Raw genomic sequence first — 17,387 nt, 5'->3', positions numbered from 1 at the left:
AAGCGGTGCCCATTCACTTTGAATTTTTGCCCCGTTTTCAAACTTTTGATTTGGACTGCACCATGAACAAAAATGAGTAATAACAAACTGACCAACCCACTTGGAACGTAACTTACCAGGAATAGAGGAACACAGGAGTTGAACAACAACACTTTCTGCCCTAGTGAGAAAGTTTTGCCTCGAATCATCTTGTCATGGAATGTCGTGGTTTTCTCTTTGTAAATTGGAGCATTCTCATAAGCTTCATGCCGAATCTCTTCAAGTTCACTCAATTGAAGCTTTCTATGAATTACAGCTTGATCCACATTCAAATTGAAGGTCTTGATAGCCCAATGTGCCTTATGTTCTAATTCCACAGGAAGATGGCATGGTTTGCCATAAACGAGCCGAAAGGGAGACATACCAATGGGGGTTTTGTAAGTCGTGCAATACGCCTATAGTGCATCATCCAAACGTAAGTTCCAATCTTTTCTATTTGGCCCAACGGTCTTTTCCAAAATCTGTTTAATCTCTCTATTAGACACCTCGGCTTGGCCATTTATTTGGGGGTGATAAGGTGTGGAAACCTTATGCGTCACTTGGTACTTCTTAAGCAACGCCTCAATGGTACGATTGCAAAAATGAGACCCCCCCATCACTTATGAGCACCCTAGGCATCCCAAATCTGGAAAAGATATTAGTTTTCACAAAATCTGCCACAACTTTAGAATCGTTAGTTCGGGTGGCTTTTGCTTCCACCCACTTTGAAACATAATCAACCACAAGTAATATGTAATTGAAACCAAAAGATGAAGGAAACGGACCCATAAAATCAATACCCCAAACATCAAATATTTCAACGACAAGGATGGGAACTTACGGCATTTGATCTCTTGGGCCTATATTACCTGTCCTTTGGCAACGATCACATGTTAAACAAAAAGTTCTAGCATCTTTAAACAAAGTAGGCCAATAAAAACCACTTTCAAGAACTTTAAAAGCTATCATATAGGTGCCAAAATGACCCCCACAAGCATAGGTGTGATAGAAACTTAAAATTGAGTGAAATTCGGACTCATGAACACATCTTCTTAGAATCTGATCTGGGCAGTATTTCCACAAGTATGGGTCATCCTAAACATAAAATCTAGCATCCTTTTTAAGTTTATCACGTTGGAACTTGTTTAGGGTGTTAGGAACTTGTTTAGACACCAAATAATTGACCAAATCAGCATTCCAAGGCTCACTTACTTGAATGGACAGTAGTTGCTCATCTGGAAACATTTCTGGAATGGGAATGGACTCATCTTCACGCACCAATCTGCTTAGGTGATCAGCCACCACATTGTCACTCCCTTTCTTGTCCTTAATTTCAATGTCGAACTCTTGAAGTAGAAGCATCCAACGAATTAGTCTAGGTTTAGCTTCTTTTTTTGTGAACAAGTACTTCAAGGCTGCATGATCAGTAAAAACAATGACTTTAGTGCCAATTAAATAAGATCTAAACTTATCTAATGCAAAGACAACAGCCAAGAGCTCTTTTTCAGTTGTGGAATAGTTTAATTGAGCATCATTTAAGGTACGAGAAGCATAATAAATAACATGTGGCTACTTGTTTTTCCTTTGTCCCAAAACAGCCCCAATTGCATAATCCGATGCATCACACATGAGCTCAAAGGGAATGCTCCAATCTAGTGGAGTGATGATGGGTGCCGAAGTGAGCAAGGTTTTGAGATGTTTGAATGCTTCCTCACACGCCTCGTTGAAGTCAAATGATGCATCCTTTTGGAGTAGACGGCAAAGAGGTTGTGCAAGCTTTGAAAAATCCTGGATAAATCTTCTATAGAAACCTGCATGCCCAAGGAAAGAACGAACCTCTCTAACCGAAGTTGGAGAGGGTAAGTGACGTACAAGATCTACTTTGGATTTATCTACCTCAATTCCACGTTCAGAAATTATATGGCCCAAAACTATACCTTGTTTAACCATGAAATGACATTTTTCCCAATTGAGAACAAGGTTAGTTTCAACGCAATGTTTTAAGATCAAACCAAGATTATGCAAACAACCATCAAATGAATCACCAAAAACGCTGAAATCAACCTTAAAACTTCAATAATTTTCTCAACATAATCAGAAAATATGCTCATCATGCATCTTTGGAAGGTGGTAGGTGCATTGCATAAACCAAATGGCATACGACGATAAGCAAATGTTCCAAAGGGACATGTGAAAGTGGTCTTTTCTTGATCGTCCGGGGCTATGACAATTTGATTATAACCAGAATATCCATCAAGAAAACAATAAAATGAATGACCCGCTAACCTTTCAAGCATTTGATCAATGAATGGCAATGGAAAATGATCCTTTCTTGTTATGGCATTGAGCTTCCTATAATCGATGCAAACTCTCCAACCAGTCAGGATACGGGTGGGCACAAGTTTGTTCTCTTCATTCTTCACTGCCGTGATTCCATATTTCTTTGGAACAACTTGAATTTGTGAGACCCAATGGCTATCCGAGATTAGATAGATCACTCCACAATCAAGCAACTTGATAATCTCCTTTTTCACTACCGCTGCTCAGTCATCTTCATTTATGCTTCAATTAGGTCGAATAATAGTGAGACGGTTGAGAATACTTGGAAACGAACATGAATACATCACAGGTCGTCCAAAGAGAAAGGAAGTTTTATGGGCTCTATGTTGACATACGAGTCAACTTCAAATCCTAAAATTTTTGGCTTTGCGAATGTACTGAAACCTAGCTTTCATGGCCGGATTCAAGTCCTTTTGGAAAATTTGTTTGACGGCATATTCTTCATTGCTAATAAGGGTGGCCGAAGTATCTACAACATCAAGTATGGCCGAATCATCTAGAGGATTGAACTTAGGTGTGTTACTAACCTTGGGTTCCACATCTGTGTAATCTGCTACTGAGCCGAGGATGACTTTTTTATCTATCAGGCTCTTGACAAGTTTGGTTGCTGCAGACTGAGCTACCTTGTAAACTTGGCGATGGAAGGCGATCTTAGCGTTTCAAGTGTCTAATTATGAATTTAACCACTTAATCCTCTTCGTTTCTGCTTCAATTAGGCTGAATAGTGAGACGGCTGAGAATACTTGGAAACGACCGTGAATATATCACAGGTCATCCAATGAGAAAGGAAGTTTTGTGAGGTCTATGTCGACATACAAGTCAACTTCAAATCCTAAAATTTTGGCTTCGCGAATGTACTGAAACATAGCTTTCATGGTCGGATTCGACTCATTTTGGAAAGAAAAAAAAATCGACGGCAGGACTAGTTAACGCCAGATCAAGACACTCATGGCATTCTTTAGGAAACCATATAAATTATTGGTCGAGTATTTCTTGTTGAATTTCTTCACATACTCTAAGGCCTCGCCAGTGAATGAAGGATGTCTGTTATGCCGAACCTTGATTAACGAGACATGTGGCGGGAGTGAAGGAATGGCTTGTTTGGCCTTTTTAACAAAGTGCTCAATTCAAGCCTTCATCTCTCCAAGCTGAAGTAACAGCTTTATCTTCTTTATTTTTCTTCAGATTCTTATATTTCAGTCTCAATTGCTGGTACTTCGACCTTCTTCTATTAGGTTATCTCAGCAAGGATGGTAAAGGCTTGTTCCACGAAATCTTCTTGCATCTTTTCTCTAGGCTGCCATGTTGTACTTCGAGCCTTAGCAGCCTCAGCGCGGCACTAAGCCTTACATTCATTGCGTTAGCGTTGGTGCTTCTAAGCCTTGGACTCTACAATATACGCATTTGGCGTACGAATTGTATCCATGCCCACGATTATCCTTAGGATTTGGTGGCTTGAAAGTCTTTAGTGTTGGCTATCAATTTGAACTGCTAGCATTATGAGTAAAATACTCCTCATCGTAAAACAGTCCATCGAAATTAAGTCGTCTTAGGACTAGAGGCTTTTGATCTGTTAGCCGAGGACCAAGACTGTCGAATACCCCTGTTTGCCTTTATTCTGAAGTTCATCTAGCTGGTTGGGAGCTAGAGGACGAACTTGCCCTTCTAATTTCTTGTGACGCCCTGAAGGCTACAATTTCTTGGCTGAACTATTCAATTTTGGCCCAGTAATGGTGACTTTAGATCTGCACTGGTTGCACAGTACGACTGGTTCCTTAAAGTCACTTGAACCTGATTCTTGGTTATGTGCAGCAAGTTGTGTGGGGGCTGAATGATGCGTTGGAGGATTGTTATGAGAAAAGTTAATCTTCAACCTTGGTTGAGGACTTTGTTTAAGTACATAGGATACCACCGCATAAAGGTCACTCGATTTCTAACCATTCTTCTTCGGCAGGTGGGCATCAACCATATTTACTGTTGCCATCGAGAAAGAGTTGGTGTCAACTAGCATCTAGGTCTTCTCTGGAAACTTAAGCTTACCATTATCAATCCAACTCTGGATGACGTCTCGAAATATCACGCAGTTGTTGGTAGCATGTTTGTTGGAATTGTGGTATATTTTGTAAGTTCTATATGAGAGCAAACACTTTGTGATTTGATTAAAGACATTTGGAATGATAAGGAGATTAGGATTGACACTTGTGGTAGACTTATCAGGAATTGTATTTCTTTGGAGATTCAAGTCAGATACATTCTCGGTAAGACTAGAACTCTTCTAGCTGATATAATGCATAAGTGTTTCACGGTGATAAGGCTACTCTTTGATAAGGATCACTTAATGGGAGGGATCCTGATTGAATTCCATCGAATGAAGTATAAAACTGAGGTCCCTGCTCTCTCACAGAACACGCAAGTTTACAGAAAACTCAAGCCCCATTGAGCGAGCCTTGCTTTCGGTTGTGTAGAGTTGCAGAAGAACTTCAGTTATTAATCCTAGTTCTCTGAGACGATGTCTTCTACAGGTAAGTGGTTAAGTTGATAATTGTGAATAAGTTTTTCCGTTGCATAATTTACTTACATTTGGTATCAGAGCCCTTCACATATCATTTAACCCTATGTCGAAGGCATAAAGAAATTTTTCCTTGTCTCGCAGGTTACAGAACTGGTAGTATATCATTAGGGAAATATATATGAACACGATCAAGTGATAGCTAAAGCTATCCTTGATCATAAAGACATATATTTTCATTCAGATATACATACCAGTGATGGTGCTTAAATTCAAGACATGATCACTGGTCATCTAAAGAAGATCATTCTTTCATGCTTAGAATTTAAGTAGTATATCACTTTATATACGAATGTTTGAATCGAATTACTATTGTCAAACCACAAAGGTTTATAATTTTGATTACAGAAATTCGAATGTTGGTTATAAAGGTGATATGATTAAAGAAAGTCTTCACATGTTCATCAATCCAAAGATGTTGAAAAGGTGATTTATAGTCTGGGGATTTAAAGATTAATACTTGAACTATGTGCTTTGACAGTTATGAATCCTAGCTCCATGCACCTTAATACAGTTGAACCACTCACTGGTGTCAACTATAAGAAATGGAAGCAAGATCTTGAGATCGTGCTAGGTGTCATGGATTGGGACTTAGCACTTAGAACTGAAGAGCCCCCTACACGAACATATGGAAGCACCTCAAGTCAGAAGTCTAAATATGAAAAGTGGCACAAATCAAACAGAATTTCCTTATTGATTATCAAAAGAAGCATGATTGATGTGGTTCGAGGAGCCTTCACAGATGCTACCAATGCAAAGGATTTCTCAAGTCCATTGAGCAGAAGTACCAAGAGTCACCAAAAACTGAGACGGATGCTACCAATGCAAACAATTTCCTTAAGTCCATTGAAGAAAAGTACCAGGAGTCACCAAAAATTGAAACAGGTAATCTCATGAATTCACTGACAACCATGAGACATGATGGCATAGAGTGTGTGTGTGAGTACATTTTAAAAATGGTGGACATCGCTGGAAAACTCAAAGCTCTCGAGGTACTAATCCCTGAAACTTTCTTGGTACATGTGATATTGAGTTCCCTGCCTGATAGTTATACACATCTCAAATTGTCCTACAATGCATTGCGTGAAAAGTGGGATGTGAATGAGTTAATTTCAGTATGTGTGAGTGAGGAGGAAAGGATGAAAAAGTTTGAAAATGAGAAGATTAAGTCTTTGAACTATGTACGAAGCACCACCGAGGCACATACACCCTTAACCACCGATACTAGAAAGAATTCTACCAAAAGGGTTCCTCTCCTAAAAGAAACATCAAACCTAACAAGCCATCGATTCTCAAACATTATTTTTGTATAAGGCTTGGCTTGCCATATGAAGAAAGGTAAAAACTTTTTTGCTTGTTTTGAGTCTAATTTAATTATTATACCTAGCACTAAATGGTGGCTTGACTCTAGCTTTTCTATTCATGTTACGAATTCATTGCAGAACTTCATAACAAGGAGAACATCAAATAAAACTCAACAAAGTCGAATTTATTTTAACATTCAAATGAACATACTAAGACTCGACAATCATCAAACTTATAGCAAAAGAGGCTAGGTCATATGTCAAAACAAAGGATGAGTTACTTGTCAATAATGATATTTTGCCTCCCGTAATTTTTAATGGTTTTGAGTTCTGTGTGGATTATGCTAAGGGAAAAATGACAAGTAGTAGAAAGAAAGGATCAACAAGAAGCAAAGAAACTTTAGAAATCATCCATACGGACGTTTGTGGTCTTTTTTCCCACACAAACTATAGAGGGACATAAATATTTCATAAACTACTTTTTCTTGATTTTGTTTCATCTATCTAATTCAAAATAATCAAATGCACTTGAAACTTTAAGATTTCAAAATTGACATCGAAAACCAATTGGAAGAAAAAAAATAAAAATAAAAATAAAAAATATTTTAAGGAGGTTAGGTCTGATAGGAGAGGTGAATACAATGGTAGATACACTCAAACTGGCAGACATCTTAGTCCATTTGCCCTTTTTTTCTTTTTCTACAAGAAAATGGAATTGTAGCTCAATACACCACACTAGAAATCTCGAGCAAAACGAAGTGGCTAAGAAAAGAAGGAGAACCCTAATGGACATAGTAAGGAGTACGATTTGTAAGACTAATCTACCAAGTTGTTTATGGAGTTAGAGATGGACAATGACAATCTTATATTTGAAGAAGATGATTAAATGGGGAATGATGCTGAACATTCACCGATTGCAGCAGCCTTGGTTGAAATTACAGATCAATTATAAGAAATTAAGTATGTGTAATGATGATGGTCTGTTACACCAAAGCACCGATAATGTGCTGTTGCTCAATGAGAAACATACTTATGATCATGCAAGCCATGATGAGTCAGTAACTGTGAGTGGCAGCTGCGATCACCGACAACCAGCAAACAAACGTGGCCAGCAGCAGTGAGCACCGACTACACCGATTGCAACAACATGCAAACACTCATGCGGGGTACGTGGAATTGACACCTGACAAACGTGGCAAGAAGATGGTCAAATGGAGATTAATACTGAAATGGCCAAATAGGGATTAATACTGAGCCAACACCGACTGTAGCAATAGTGGTTGAACTTCCAAGTCAAGTGGAAGAAGATGAGGGCTATGATGATTGCTATTTTCAGCATGGAAAAAATGATGTGTTGTTGCATGGTGAGCAGCAAATTCGTCATCATACAAGGCACGTGGAGGAAAGAGTTTCAAGTGGCAATGAACTGAAGCATGACACTGAAATTGAGGTGTTGTTAGACGGTGAACCGCATGCAGGAAATCAGCAAGGACACGTGGATGAAGATGAAGCAGCCGTGAATGGCAGTAACCACCGACTGGAGTCAACAGTTTTGGCAGTCGGTAATGTTCCACTGTTTTGAGGAAAACAGATAGGGTAAGAAAGTCAACATTCTCATCATATTTTGTGTATTTGGTAGAGACAGATTTTAATTTATCAGAGTTTTGTGATCCTGGGATTTTCAAACAAGTCATCTCGAGTCCAAAAATAGACAATTGGATTACAGCAGACATCAAGACAATGGTACCTAAAATTTCATCGAGTTGTAAAAGAAGGTTTCATAGAGAACCCATCAGATAAATTGTGTTTATTTGAGATTCTGTGGGAGCAATTTTATCATTCTAGTTCTTTATGTGGATGATATATTGCTCACCACAAATAGTCATAGTTTGTTGGATGAAACTAAAGTTTTCTTGCAAAGACACTTCGAGATGAAAGACCTGAGAGATGACACTTATGTCCAAGGGATTCAGATCAAAAGTGAGAGAATAAGAGGGCTGTTGGGTTTTCCACAAAGAGCATACATAAAAAAGATTTAATATGTCTTCATGTGAGACTACAGAAATGCCCATATCAAAGGGTGATATATTGATCGAACTGTAGTGTCCCAAAACAGACTTGGAGAGGAAGATTATGGAAGATAAGCAATATGCATCCTGGGTTGGGAGTTTGATGTATGCACAAGTGTGCACAAGGCCTGATTTAGCCTTCACCATTTCGGTGCTTGGTAGGTTCCAATCCAGTGCTGGAGAGGCTTACTAGAATGCAGCAAAGAGTGTAGAGATATCTTTAGAGAACTAAAAGATCATACGTTAGTCTACAGAATGACATAGGACCAAAGATCATATGTTAGTCTACATAAGGACATAAAACATCGTTTTAGAAGGTTACAATGACTTAGATTTTGCGGGTTGTCCAGATGATATGAAATCAACATGGGGTTGTGTGATCTTAATGGCATGTGGAGCAGTATCTTGGAAGAGTGTAAAATAACAGACTGTGGTTGCTTCAAACTATGTTTGCAGAATACTTGTCCTATTGTGAAACTGTGAATCTAGCCATCTGGTTGAAGAATTTCATAACAGGACTACAAGAGGTAGACTCAATCTTGAGACCTATACAGATTTATTTGACGACAGAGTAGCTATATTTTTCACTTAGAATAATAAAAGGTAAAATGCAACAAGGAACTTGGATATGAAGTATCTCATTTCTCGAGAAAAGGTGGTAGCTAGTTTGGTCAAGATTGAGTAATTGGAGACTAATTCAATGATTGTTCATCCATTGAATAAGGCTGTTATCATAGCGGTTTTCAAGAAGCATGTCAGCAAAGCATAGGGGTAATGGGTGATTTTGATGCAGCAAACTCATGCAGGAAACCAGTGGGAGCAAACTGATGCAGGAAATCAGTGGGAGCTGCATATCAGGTTCATTTTAAATGTTAGTTTTCTTCAGTTGCAGTTCATGTTCTGGAAGTTGTATTCGAGTATTAATAATAAAGGCTTCTTAGCTAATAAAGAAAAATGTTGTAAGGTTGTTAAAGTTCCCAAAAAGTATACAGCATATAGTTATGATAATGCATGAATGTTTTTATGCATGATGATTAATGATCTTGAATTATCATGAAGGAAAAACAACCTAAGGGCTTCGTTCAGAAGCATTGGGATTGCTTTCAATCCTGAAGGGGACCAAATGTTTGACATATTACAAATACATATCCAGTCATGTCTTACATTGTTTTTATATCTTGTTGGAGTCTCATGTGTTGGTTAGTTTCATTGTAAGTAATTATGGGGACGGTACTCTTTGAAAGTTGAGTGTGTTGCCCTATAGTTCTCATGAATACTTGTTAATGACAGAGACTGGTAAATCGAGAAAATGTCAAAGACTAATCTCATGGCCAATTCAGATTCATTCCATATTAAGTATAAACTATACAAGTTGACAAAGTATTTGCTCTAGTGGGAGAATGTAAGTTCTATATGAGAGCAAACACTTTGTGATTTGATTAAAGACATTTGGAATGATAAGGAGATTAGGATTGACACTTGTGGTAGACTTATCAGGAATTGTATTTCTTTGGAGATTCAAGTCAGATACATTCTCGGTAAGACTAGAACTCTTCTAGCTGATATAATGCATAAGTGTTTCACGGTGATAAGGCTACTCTTTGATAAGGATCACTTAATGGGAGGGATCCTGATTGAATTCCATCGAATGAAGTATAAAACTGAGGTCCCTGCTCTCTCACAGAACACGCAAGTTTACAGAAAACTCAAGCCCCATTGAGCGAGCCTTGCTTTCGGTTGTGTAGAGTTGCAGAAGAACTTCAGTTATTAATCCTAGTTCTCTGAGACGATGTCTTCTACAGGTAAGTGGTTAAGTTGATAATTGTGAATAAGTTTTTCCGTTGCATAATTTACTTACATATTTTTCAATACACCTTCCTTTTCGTATCTTCAACATTAGGTATATTATGACCAGGCCGAAGCTTAATTATCTTTATCGTAAGAAGCTGGTCAAAATCTGCATCGGCCTTAGTAATGTCAAAGGTGTAAACCTTTAATGCCCTGACTGCAGCTTCAGCCGATGTTGTTTGGGTCCTGGTATCCTTCGTATTGGCGTGAGTTAATGCTTTGCAAACGAAGAGCTTATTAATCATGATTTCAGCCACGTCAATGTTGACATACCATGATTCTGCATCACCAGCCAAAACGTAACTTATGCTTGGGTTTTTGTCCAAAGTCCCTAGTGATGCAGTTTTCATGGCTATCTCATCAGTAAGCAGTGAGTCATACTATTCCACTTGTTCAGCCAGCTCATACATGTCACGGAAGTTCATGTCGAGGAACTTTTTATGAATCTCCATGTTAAAGCCATTCTGAGCTATACAAACATACCTTGCCTCAGGTAGGGGTACTCACCCCAAATTTTTATCTACCGTAAATCTGTAAAGGTACTGAGTAAGTGATTCATCGGGTGCCTGAGCCATTCTAACCCATGAAGAGAATAAGACTTCCATCCTAGCCCCGATAAAATTGCTTATGGAATTTCTTGACTAAAGTCATCCCAAGTCTGTACCGAGTTCGATGATAGGCTTATATACTATGAAAATGCAGCTGTCGTCAAGGAAAAATTAAATAGTCGTAACTTGTGATAGTCATGGTTGGCATCCCCACACTAAGCAATGAATCGAGCAATATGCTCAAGTGAGGAGAGGCTAGACTTGCCTCTAAAAAGGTTGAAGCCAGGGATCTTGAACACTCGAGGGAGGATAAGGGTGAATGAATCATGGGATCATCAGCCCCTTCTTTACCACTGAATCAATCATTCGTTGTCTCATCCATATCAATTTCCGCAGACTCCTTTGTCACCGGTTTCGGACGAAACACCTAAGCCCATAAGAAGATTCTAAATCAATCATAATTGTGGTGGCAAGGGCCTTTCCCCACCAAGATCAATCTTCTTTTTTGATGGAGCTATACTTTGTGGTTGTTTCTCAGCTCTGGACGTTGATCTACTTTGCCGAAACTCAATGACTCGTGTAGCAAGCAAACGATTTGTTTCTTCGTGGCTTTGCTTCATCCCTTCACTGATTTGCTATGCCCTATTTAAGAATCTGCGGGCCGATTCATGCTCGATGATAAACTCGGGTGTCTAGAGTGTTCTTCAAGTATGTGCCGAATGAATATAGGGGAATTTATGCTCCAAAATAATAGAAAGTTGAATATCAGAATACGCAACGAACAAGACTAATAAAATAAGAATATAATATTATTAAACAAACGAGAATGTCAAAACGGCTACAAAACCCTAAAGGCTTCATTGTGAATGACTTGTTATTCTACGAGCTACAAAGCACCATATATATAGAGAAAACCTAACCCTAATAAGCAAGAAAACAAAACCCTAATATTAACGGGCTAAGCCCAAATTCAAACAATAAAATAATCCTAAATTCCAACATAGAATAGCTAGACTTTTTACCATCTTTGATTAATAACTTAAAACCAAGATCTAATAATTAAAAAGTCCAAAATATCCTATACTCTAGAACAGCATGGAACAAAATCCCTAGCTTCAAAAATATCATAGCTAATTGTGTCTAAGAAAAAAAAGACAAACAGCAAAAGCCAAAAGGCCAATTTGATGACTGGAATGTACTTTCCATGTATTTACAAATCTCATGACCTAATTCCAAGCACCCTACCAAGAAAATTGCCCTAAAAAGAATAGTGCACTGGAAGATCAAGTGAGAATATTGCCATTTCTTTTTGGGTAATACCAGAAAGATCAAATTTTTAAACAAAATTCGCAAATCAAATGATATGTCACCAATAGAAAATAAGCACGTTAATTAATACCTAAGTAATAATTCAATCATCAACCACCACGTAATTTGATTTGCAAATTTAATTTTGAATATTTGGTCTCTCTAGTATTACTCTTTATTTTTTTCTGCATGTCATACCTCATTATTTTCAAACAAGCCATCTATTCAAGAATCTGAATAATGAGGAATGATCTATAAAAAGAACTTGACTGCCTAAAAAGCATTTGTGGGCCAAAAGAGTTGTGGGTATTAGCAATAATAGGTGAGACGCCAGTTGAATTTCCCTTGCAATTTGTCGTCCTCAAAAGAGCACGGGTGGGGTGATGATGTTCGAAGTTGGCATGGGATTGGAAATTAGACAACATACCATTTACTGAGTCCTTGCATGCATGTTTGATTCTCATTTGTTTGTCCTCTTACCTTTATAGGAAAACTAATGAAAATGGTTTGAAAATTTTGAGTTTTAACAATAAGGACAAAATAAAGGGTAAAGTGAATAATATCAGTATTGACTTTTTAGTGTAAAAATGTGGTTTTTTGTTAAAATGAATAGTACCGGGAGTTTTTTGTTAAAGTTCTCCTTAATATATCTATAGCCTTTAATACGAACTCTAATCTTTATATGTACCACCTACTTAAGTGCATTCCGCTCCACTGATCACAGGATGAGATAAATAGTATCATCGTATTGATTGGTTTAATACGTGGGTACTATCTTATTATGGAGCAAGATATACATGCTATATATGAAAAAGCTAAATTTATGTGTATGCAAGGTTCTAAAAAACGCTAGACACTAGTCAAGCGGTAGGTTGGGGCGTAGCGCCTAAAAAGAGTCTAGGCAGGAGCGTAGGTAGACTAGGCGGATTTAAGTAATTTTATTATATATCGTATAAATACTGTCTATTTATACTTATAAAACATAATTGTATTGCGATACATAAGTTGCAAAATAAAATTATATATAGATTACAAAATATTGGAAAATATTGAAAATGGAGAACAAGCATATAGTGAGTGTCCATCTAAGTATTCATTAAGTCTCTTACATTTGATTTTTTATTAAAAACAAATGCAAAATGAAGGTTATTGATGTTCTGTTTAAATGAGTGTAGCGCCCTAAGCGAGTTTAGGCGGGCTGGGTAGGCACCTAGGCGGGTTAGGAGGACAACTAAGCAGGTCTAGGCGCCTCTTCTTAATTTTTAAATGCCTAGGGATTAATTGGAATGGTAGCCAACCGCCTAGCACCTAGGCGGCGCAAGGTGAGAATTTTTAGAACTGTGTATGTGTTATAGAGTGGTAGAAAAATTCATGAGAACAAAATTTGGAAAACTCGAAGATTGATTTTATTTTTTAAAATTGTTGTGCCTCTGGAAAAAGCACAATTTAATTCCATTTCAGCTGCATTTATTTTTCATTTCAAGAAAAAAAAAATGAATGAAAAAAGAACACAACGGGTACAATCGTTTGTCATGTTTTTCCTACTTGGCAACCAAAAAACTGGACTTCTCCATTTTCACGGTTAACTTTCACTACTCGATCCTTAATCCTTAGTAAATCTGTCATTATCATCACCTTTAGATCCTGATCATCATTATATTTCCTCCAAGTACTAGGAAAGGTGGTGATATTAGGGTTTGTTCTTTGATCAAATCCTACTGACCCACGTTAATTTGTAGACCTCATTTTTTCTTGACGAATTATGCCCCTTTTTTATGGATGATTCTTTGTTCATTTGACAATGTACTACCACATGATATACATCCAACTTTGTGATGGGTTCATAAAATCAGTAATAATTCAGTAGTGGGTTATTTATGTGAGTCGGACCTATTTCTCTTCTTATTTTACCTATAAAAACTCAGAACTTTGTGAAGCCAGTATCTCCCAAAATAAAAAGTAAACACTACAAGAAAAATGGGCACTGCACACAATAAATTATATGTGCACTTTGAGGCCAAAAAGCACCATCATATGTGCCCATAGACCAATAGCAACAGTGCATCAACAAAGTTTCTATCTGTGCCCTCTATGTGTGTCACATTTGATCAAAGGGCACAATAAGGTATGTTGTGTTGAAAAGTCTAAGCACAAATAAAGGTCCTTTTGTGCCCAGTTCTGACAAAGTTGTCAGATAACTGTTATCACCCTTGTTAGCACATTTATTGTTATTGTGCCCAATATGTCAACTATTTAAAAAAAAAATTAAAAACCGAAATCACCTACAAATTGAGATTGAGGCTAAACAAAAAATTATTTTTTCACCACAAGCATCTATAATATTACAATTTACAAATATATTTACAACCATTATATATAAAAACAACTATAATTTTACATGTTCTATCCCCAACTAAAATAAAACAAAAATTATAAAGGTTTCAAGTGAATATCGGTTCTCTCAAGAATAAGAACATCAAATATTAAGGTTTTAAGTGAACCTGCACAGTTCTTTTCTCATCTTCTAGTTCCAAAATTTTCTTTCCAAAATGTTGCTTGAGTGCCACAGTGTCGGACCCTTCAAAATTTACACAGAGAAACAAGAAATGAGTATGTAGTGGCTTCCAAATTTTCAAATTATGATTCTTTATCTTAATCTCATGAGCTATTGTATATCATTCCTCCCACAGATTAATTAGTGTAATTTTGCTATGTATACATGCACTTGTTTGTGATTGAAACATAAAGACTTTTGCCTGGCACTTTAATAACATTCTTACATGGATGGCAAGAAATCCTCACACAAATTACGACATAAAAATAGAATCCAAAGTCCCAACAATATAATTCTCACTCTTTCAAATGTAAAGAACTAAATCTAAGAATTTATCCAAACCCTAAATCTAAGAATTTTAACAAATACTTTAGCATCAATTGAGAGAGGAATTGAGAGAATACCATATACACGGTATGTTACCCGTGGGCCACACTCAACAACATATCCAAGTTGCTCCTTCATCCTATTTCCAGAAATAGCAGACAATTATATGAACATATATTCAAATATATTTGAAAACAATATTATTAGATCCCAGATTCTTTTGCTAGGCAGTATGTAAGTAAATGTATCTACCTCAAATAAAATCACCTTAGTTGATTGAAAAGTGGCTCCATAATTTCATCGAAAAGATCTATCAATGCTTTCAATCGGATTGACTCAATCCCTGCTTCTTGCTCAACTTGAAAATACAGCTGCAATATGAAACCACAACCGAGGGAAGAATATCAACGCACAAACGAAGACAGTACACCTTCATAAAGGGAAACCGAAACGAAAATGTTCCATTTTGAGTTACCTCAATCACAAAGTTCGTTTCCGACTTATTCTTCACATTGGAATCTCTAATCAGGTTAGCACCAGGAGGAAGACAAATAACATACTCTTAATGCCTCAATTTGATAGGCAGTGGTGGTACGGAAAAATTCGATTTGAATATATTTGACAGGGTAATTGCTTCGTCCTCTTAACAAATTTCCATGGCAAAAGCCCTCAATGTATAGCTACACATATTAAGGGGAGGGTAAGCTGAAGCAAATGCCTTAATTAAACTAATTCTAACAGCTTTGACAAAAAATAAACAAATGAATCATTATAAAATCAAATATAAAAAATATGAGGTCAAGAAGCCTGAACCGCATGAATTTCTCATGAAAATATACTCGGCTGGAAGATGATGTTAAGAACTTGAGTTTCACAAATTGACAGCAGTAACCTATAACAAATATAGGTACATTTGTGTAGTGTACTTGGGAACAAAACTCAGGAATTAATGACTTCACATAAGAAATAGACAATTCATCCAAAACATGCAACTTCTCATCTGCATCATAAAAAATTTGACACAGAACTTGCAGTCTTAAGTATTATGAGTGACTCAGAGGCTTCGTATTGGTGTTCTTTAACTTTCGCTTCATATCTTCTTTAACGACCTGTTAAAGTGTCAATTAGCAATGGACAAGCCAAAAGAAACAAGCAAGGTATGCAAAATCAAACTTAAACCAGACATAAAGTGGAGTGATGGAAACAAAAGGCAACCCATGTACCTTAAAACGATCATCTGTTGGCATGAAACTTTTGGCAGTTGCCAACACTTCTCACAACACTTTTCACAATAACAAATAAGTAAAATTGAGCAAAATTTACCTCCATCAAGCAAAATTTAGCATCTTCCATCTTCACCGTAGCAGGTGGACTCATCTAAACCCTAGCTGAACCAAAATCAAAATCAAGATTACCAAAGTTAATTCCAACCGTTAACTTCTATAAAATCATACCTCAAAAGGTAAAACAAAACGAAATTGAAGGGTTTTACATGGATTTGTGAATGCAAGAATTTGAATTTCCAAAAACCTACTATTGTAAAAACCCCCAAAATCCGGAGATTTATACCCAAAAACGAAAGAAAATTTCAAAAACATGAAACCCTAAAAACCAAAAACCCACAAATCTGCCCTCCTTGAGGAACCATCCGAGATTCAAATCAGAGAAATCGCATAGAAGAAATTGGAGATTATCACATACCGACTTGGAAGAGGCAACATTCGGGAGAGAAAATCGTGATCTGACGATCGTATCCGCCTCATCTTCCTCGGCTCATGATTTGAATGCTTCGATTTCTTAGCCTCTTCTCCTTCTCTGGTTTTTAGGGTTCCTCTGAAATGGCGAATCAGACCTCTAAGCTTCTTCTATCATCGTGATTCTGCAAGCTGCAAGCTCTCTCTCTCCCGCCCTCTCTCTCCCGCCCTCTCTATAAGTCGAAGGCTCTTTCTCATAACCCATCTCCTCACCAAATCCCACACAGCCATTGATACCACCGACGGCAAAAGAGAGAGGGAAATAGAAAAATTTGGGGAAAATGATAGAGAGAGAGAGAGAGCGAGAGAGAGTCTGGTGTGGAAGAGAGGCTCGGTTCAATTGGGAAAGGGAAAGCGAGACAAAGAGGAGAGGCGGAGGAACTGAGGAGAGGGTGGGTTTGAATGGGGAGCTGCAAGGAAGGAAAAGGAGGACCATGTGAGGTGTGAAGATTGAGGAAAGTGTTTTTCATTTTGTTTAAAACACTATTTTGAAGTATTTGGAAAGCCCGATGTAATTTGCTTTTCAACCAGCAGCCAATTCATCCTAGGCAGGTTATTCTGGCCATTTCATTATCGGTATCCTCTTTTAAAGATGCCAGGGGCGGTCCTCGGATTACGCCTCTTCCTCGGGGACAGGAGCAGTTGGTTGATGCTTGTTGGTCTCCTCCTTGTCCGGGCTTCGTTAAGATCAATGTGGATGCTAGTTGGGGTTCTTGTGATGGAAGGGGATTCACAGGATGTGTTGCTC

General features: G+C 37.5%; 1 protein-coding gene and 1 long non-coding RNA gene across 5 annotated transcripts; one reads left to right on the top strand and one right to left on the bottom strand.

Annotated features, from left to right (window-relative positions):
• The first annotated feature begins 4,570 nt into the window (after positions 1-4,570).
• On the top strand, positions 4,571-5,828 carry LOC126597437 (uncharacterized). The gene is made up of 2 exons (XM_050264234.1): positions 4,571-4,880; positions 5,409-5,828. Exons 1-2 carry the CDS (start codon positions 4,868-4,870, stop codon positions 5,822-5,824), a joined length of 429 nt encoding a protein of 142 aa, XP_050120191.1. The 5' UTR covers positions 4,571-4,867; the 3' UTR covers positions 5,825-5,828.
• Positions 5,829-14,299: 8,471 nt separating this feature from the next.
• Positions 14,300-17,126, bottom strand: LOC126597438 (uncharacterized). 4 transcript variants are annotated; one of them, XR_007614252.1, is made up of 6 exons: positions 16,587-17,126; positions 16,109-16,273; positions 15,361-15,994; positions 15,153-15,256; positions 14,963-15,024; positions 14,300-14,582 (listed from the first exon to the last, which is right to left on the bottom strand). It is a non-coding gene; the product is annotated as an uncharacterized LOC126597438 (long non-coding RNA). The 4 variants fall into 4 exon arrangements; XR_007614253.1 differs by having other exon boundaries at positions 15,361-15,565; XR_007614250.1 differs by having other exon boundaries at positions 15,361-16,273.
• Positions 17,127-17,387: the final 261 nt, after the last annotated feature.

The sequence above is a fragment of the Malus sylvestris genome, chromosome 13 (assembly GCF_916048215.2).
Source record: "Malus sylvestris chromosome 13, drMalSylv7.2, whole genome shotgun sequence".
In the NCBI taxonomy this organism is placed as follows: Eukaryota; Viridiplantae; Streptophyta; class Magnoliopsida; order Rosales; family Rosaceae; genus Malus; species Malus sylvestris.
This window is presented reverse-complemented; position numbering and strand designations above follow the sequence as displayed.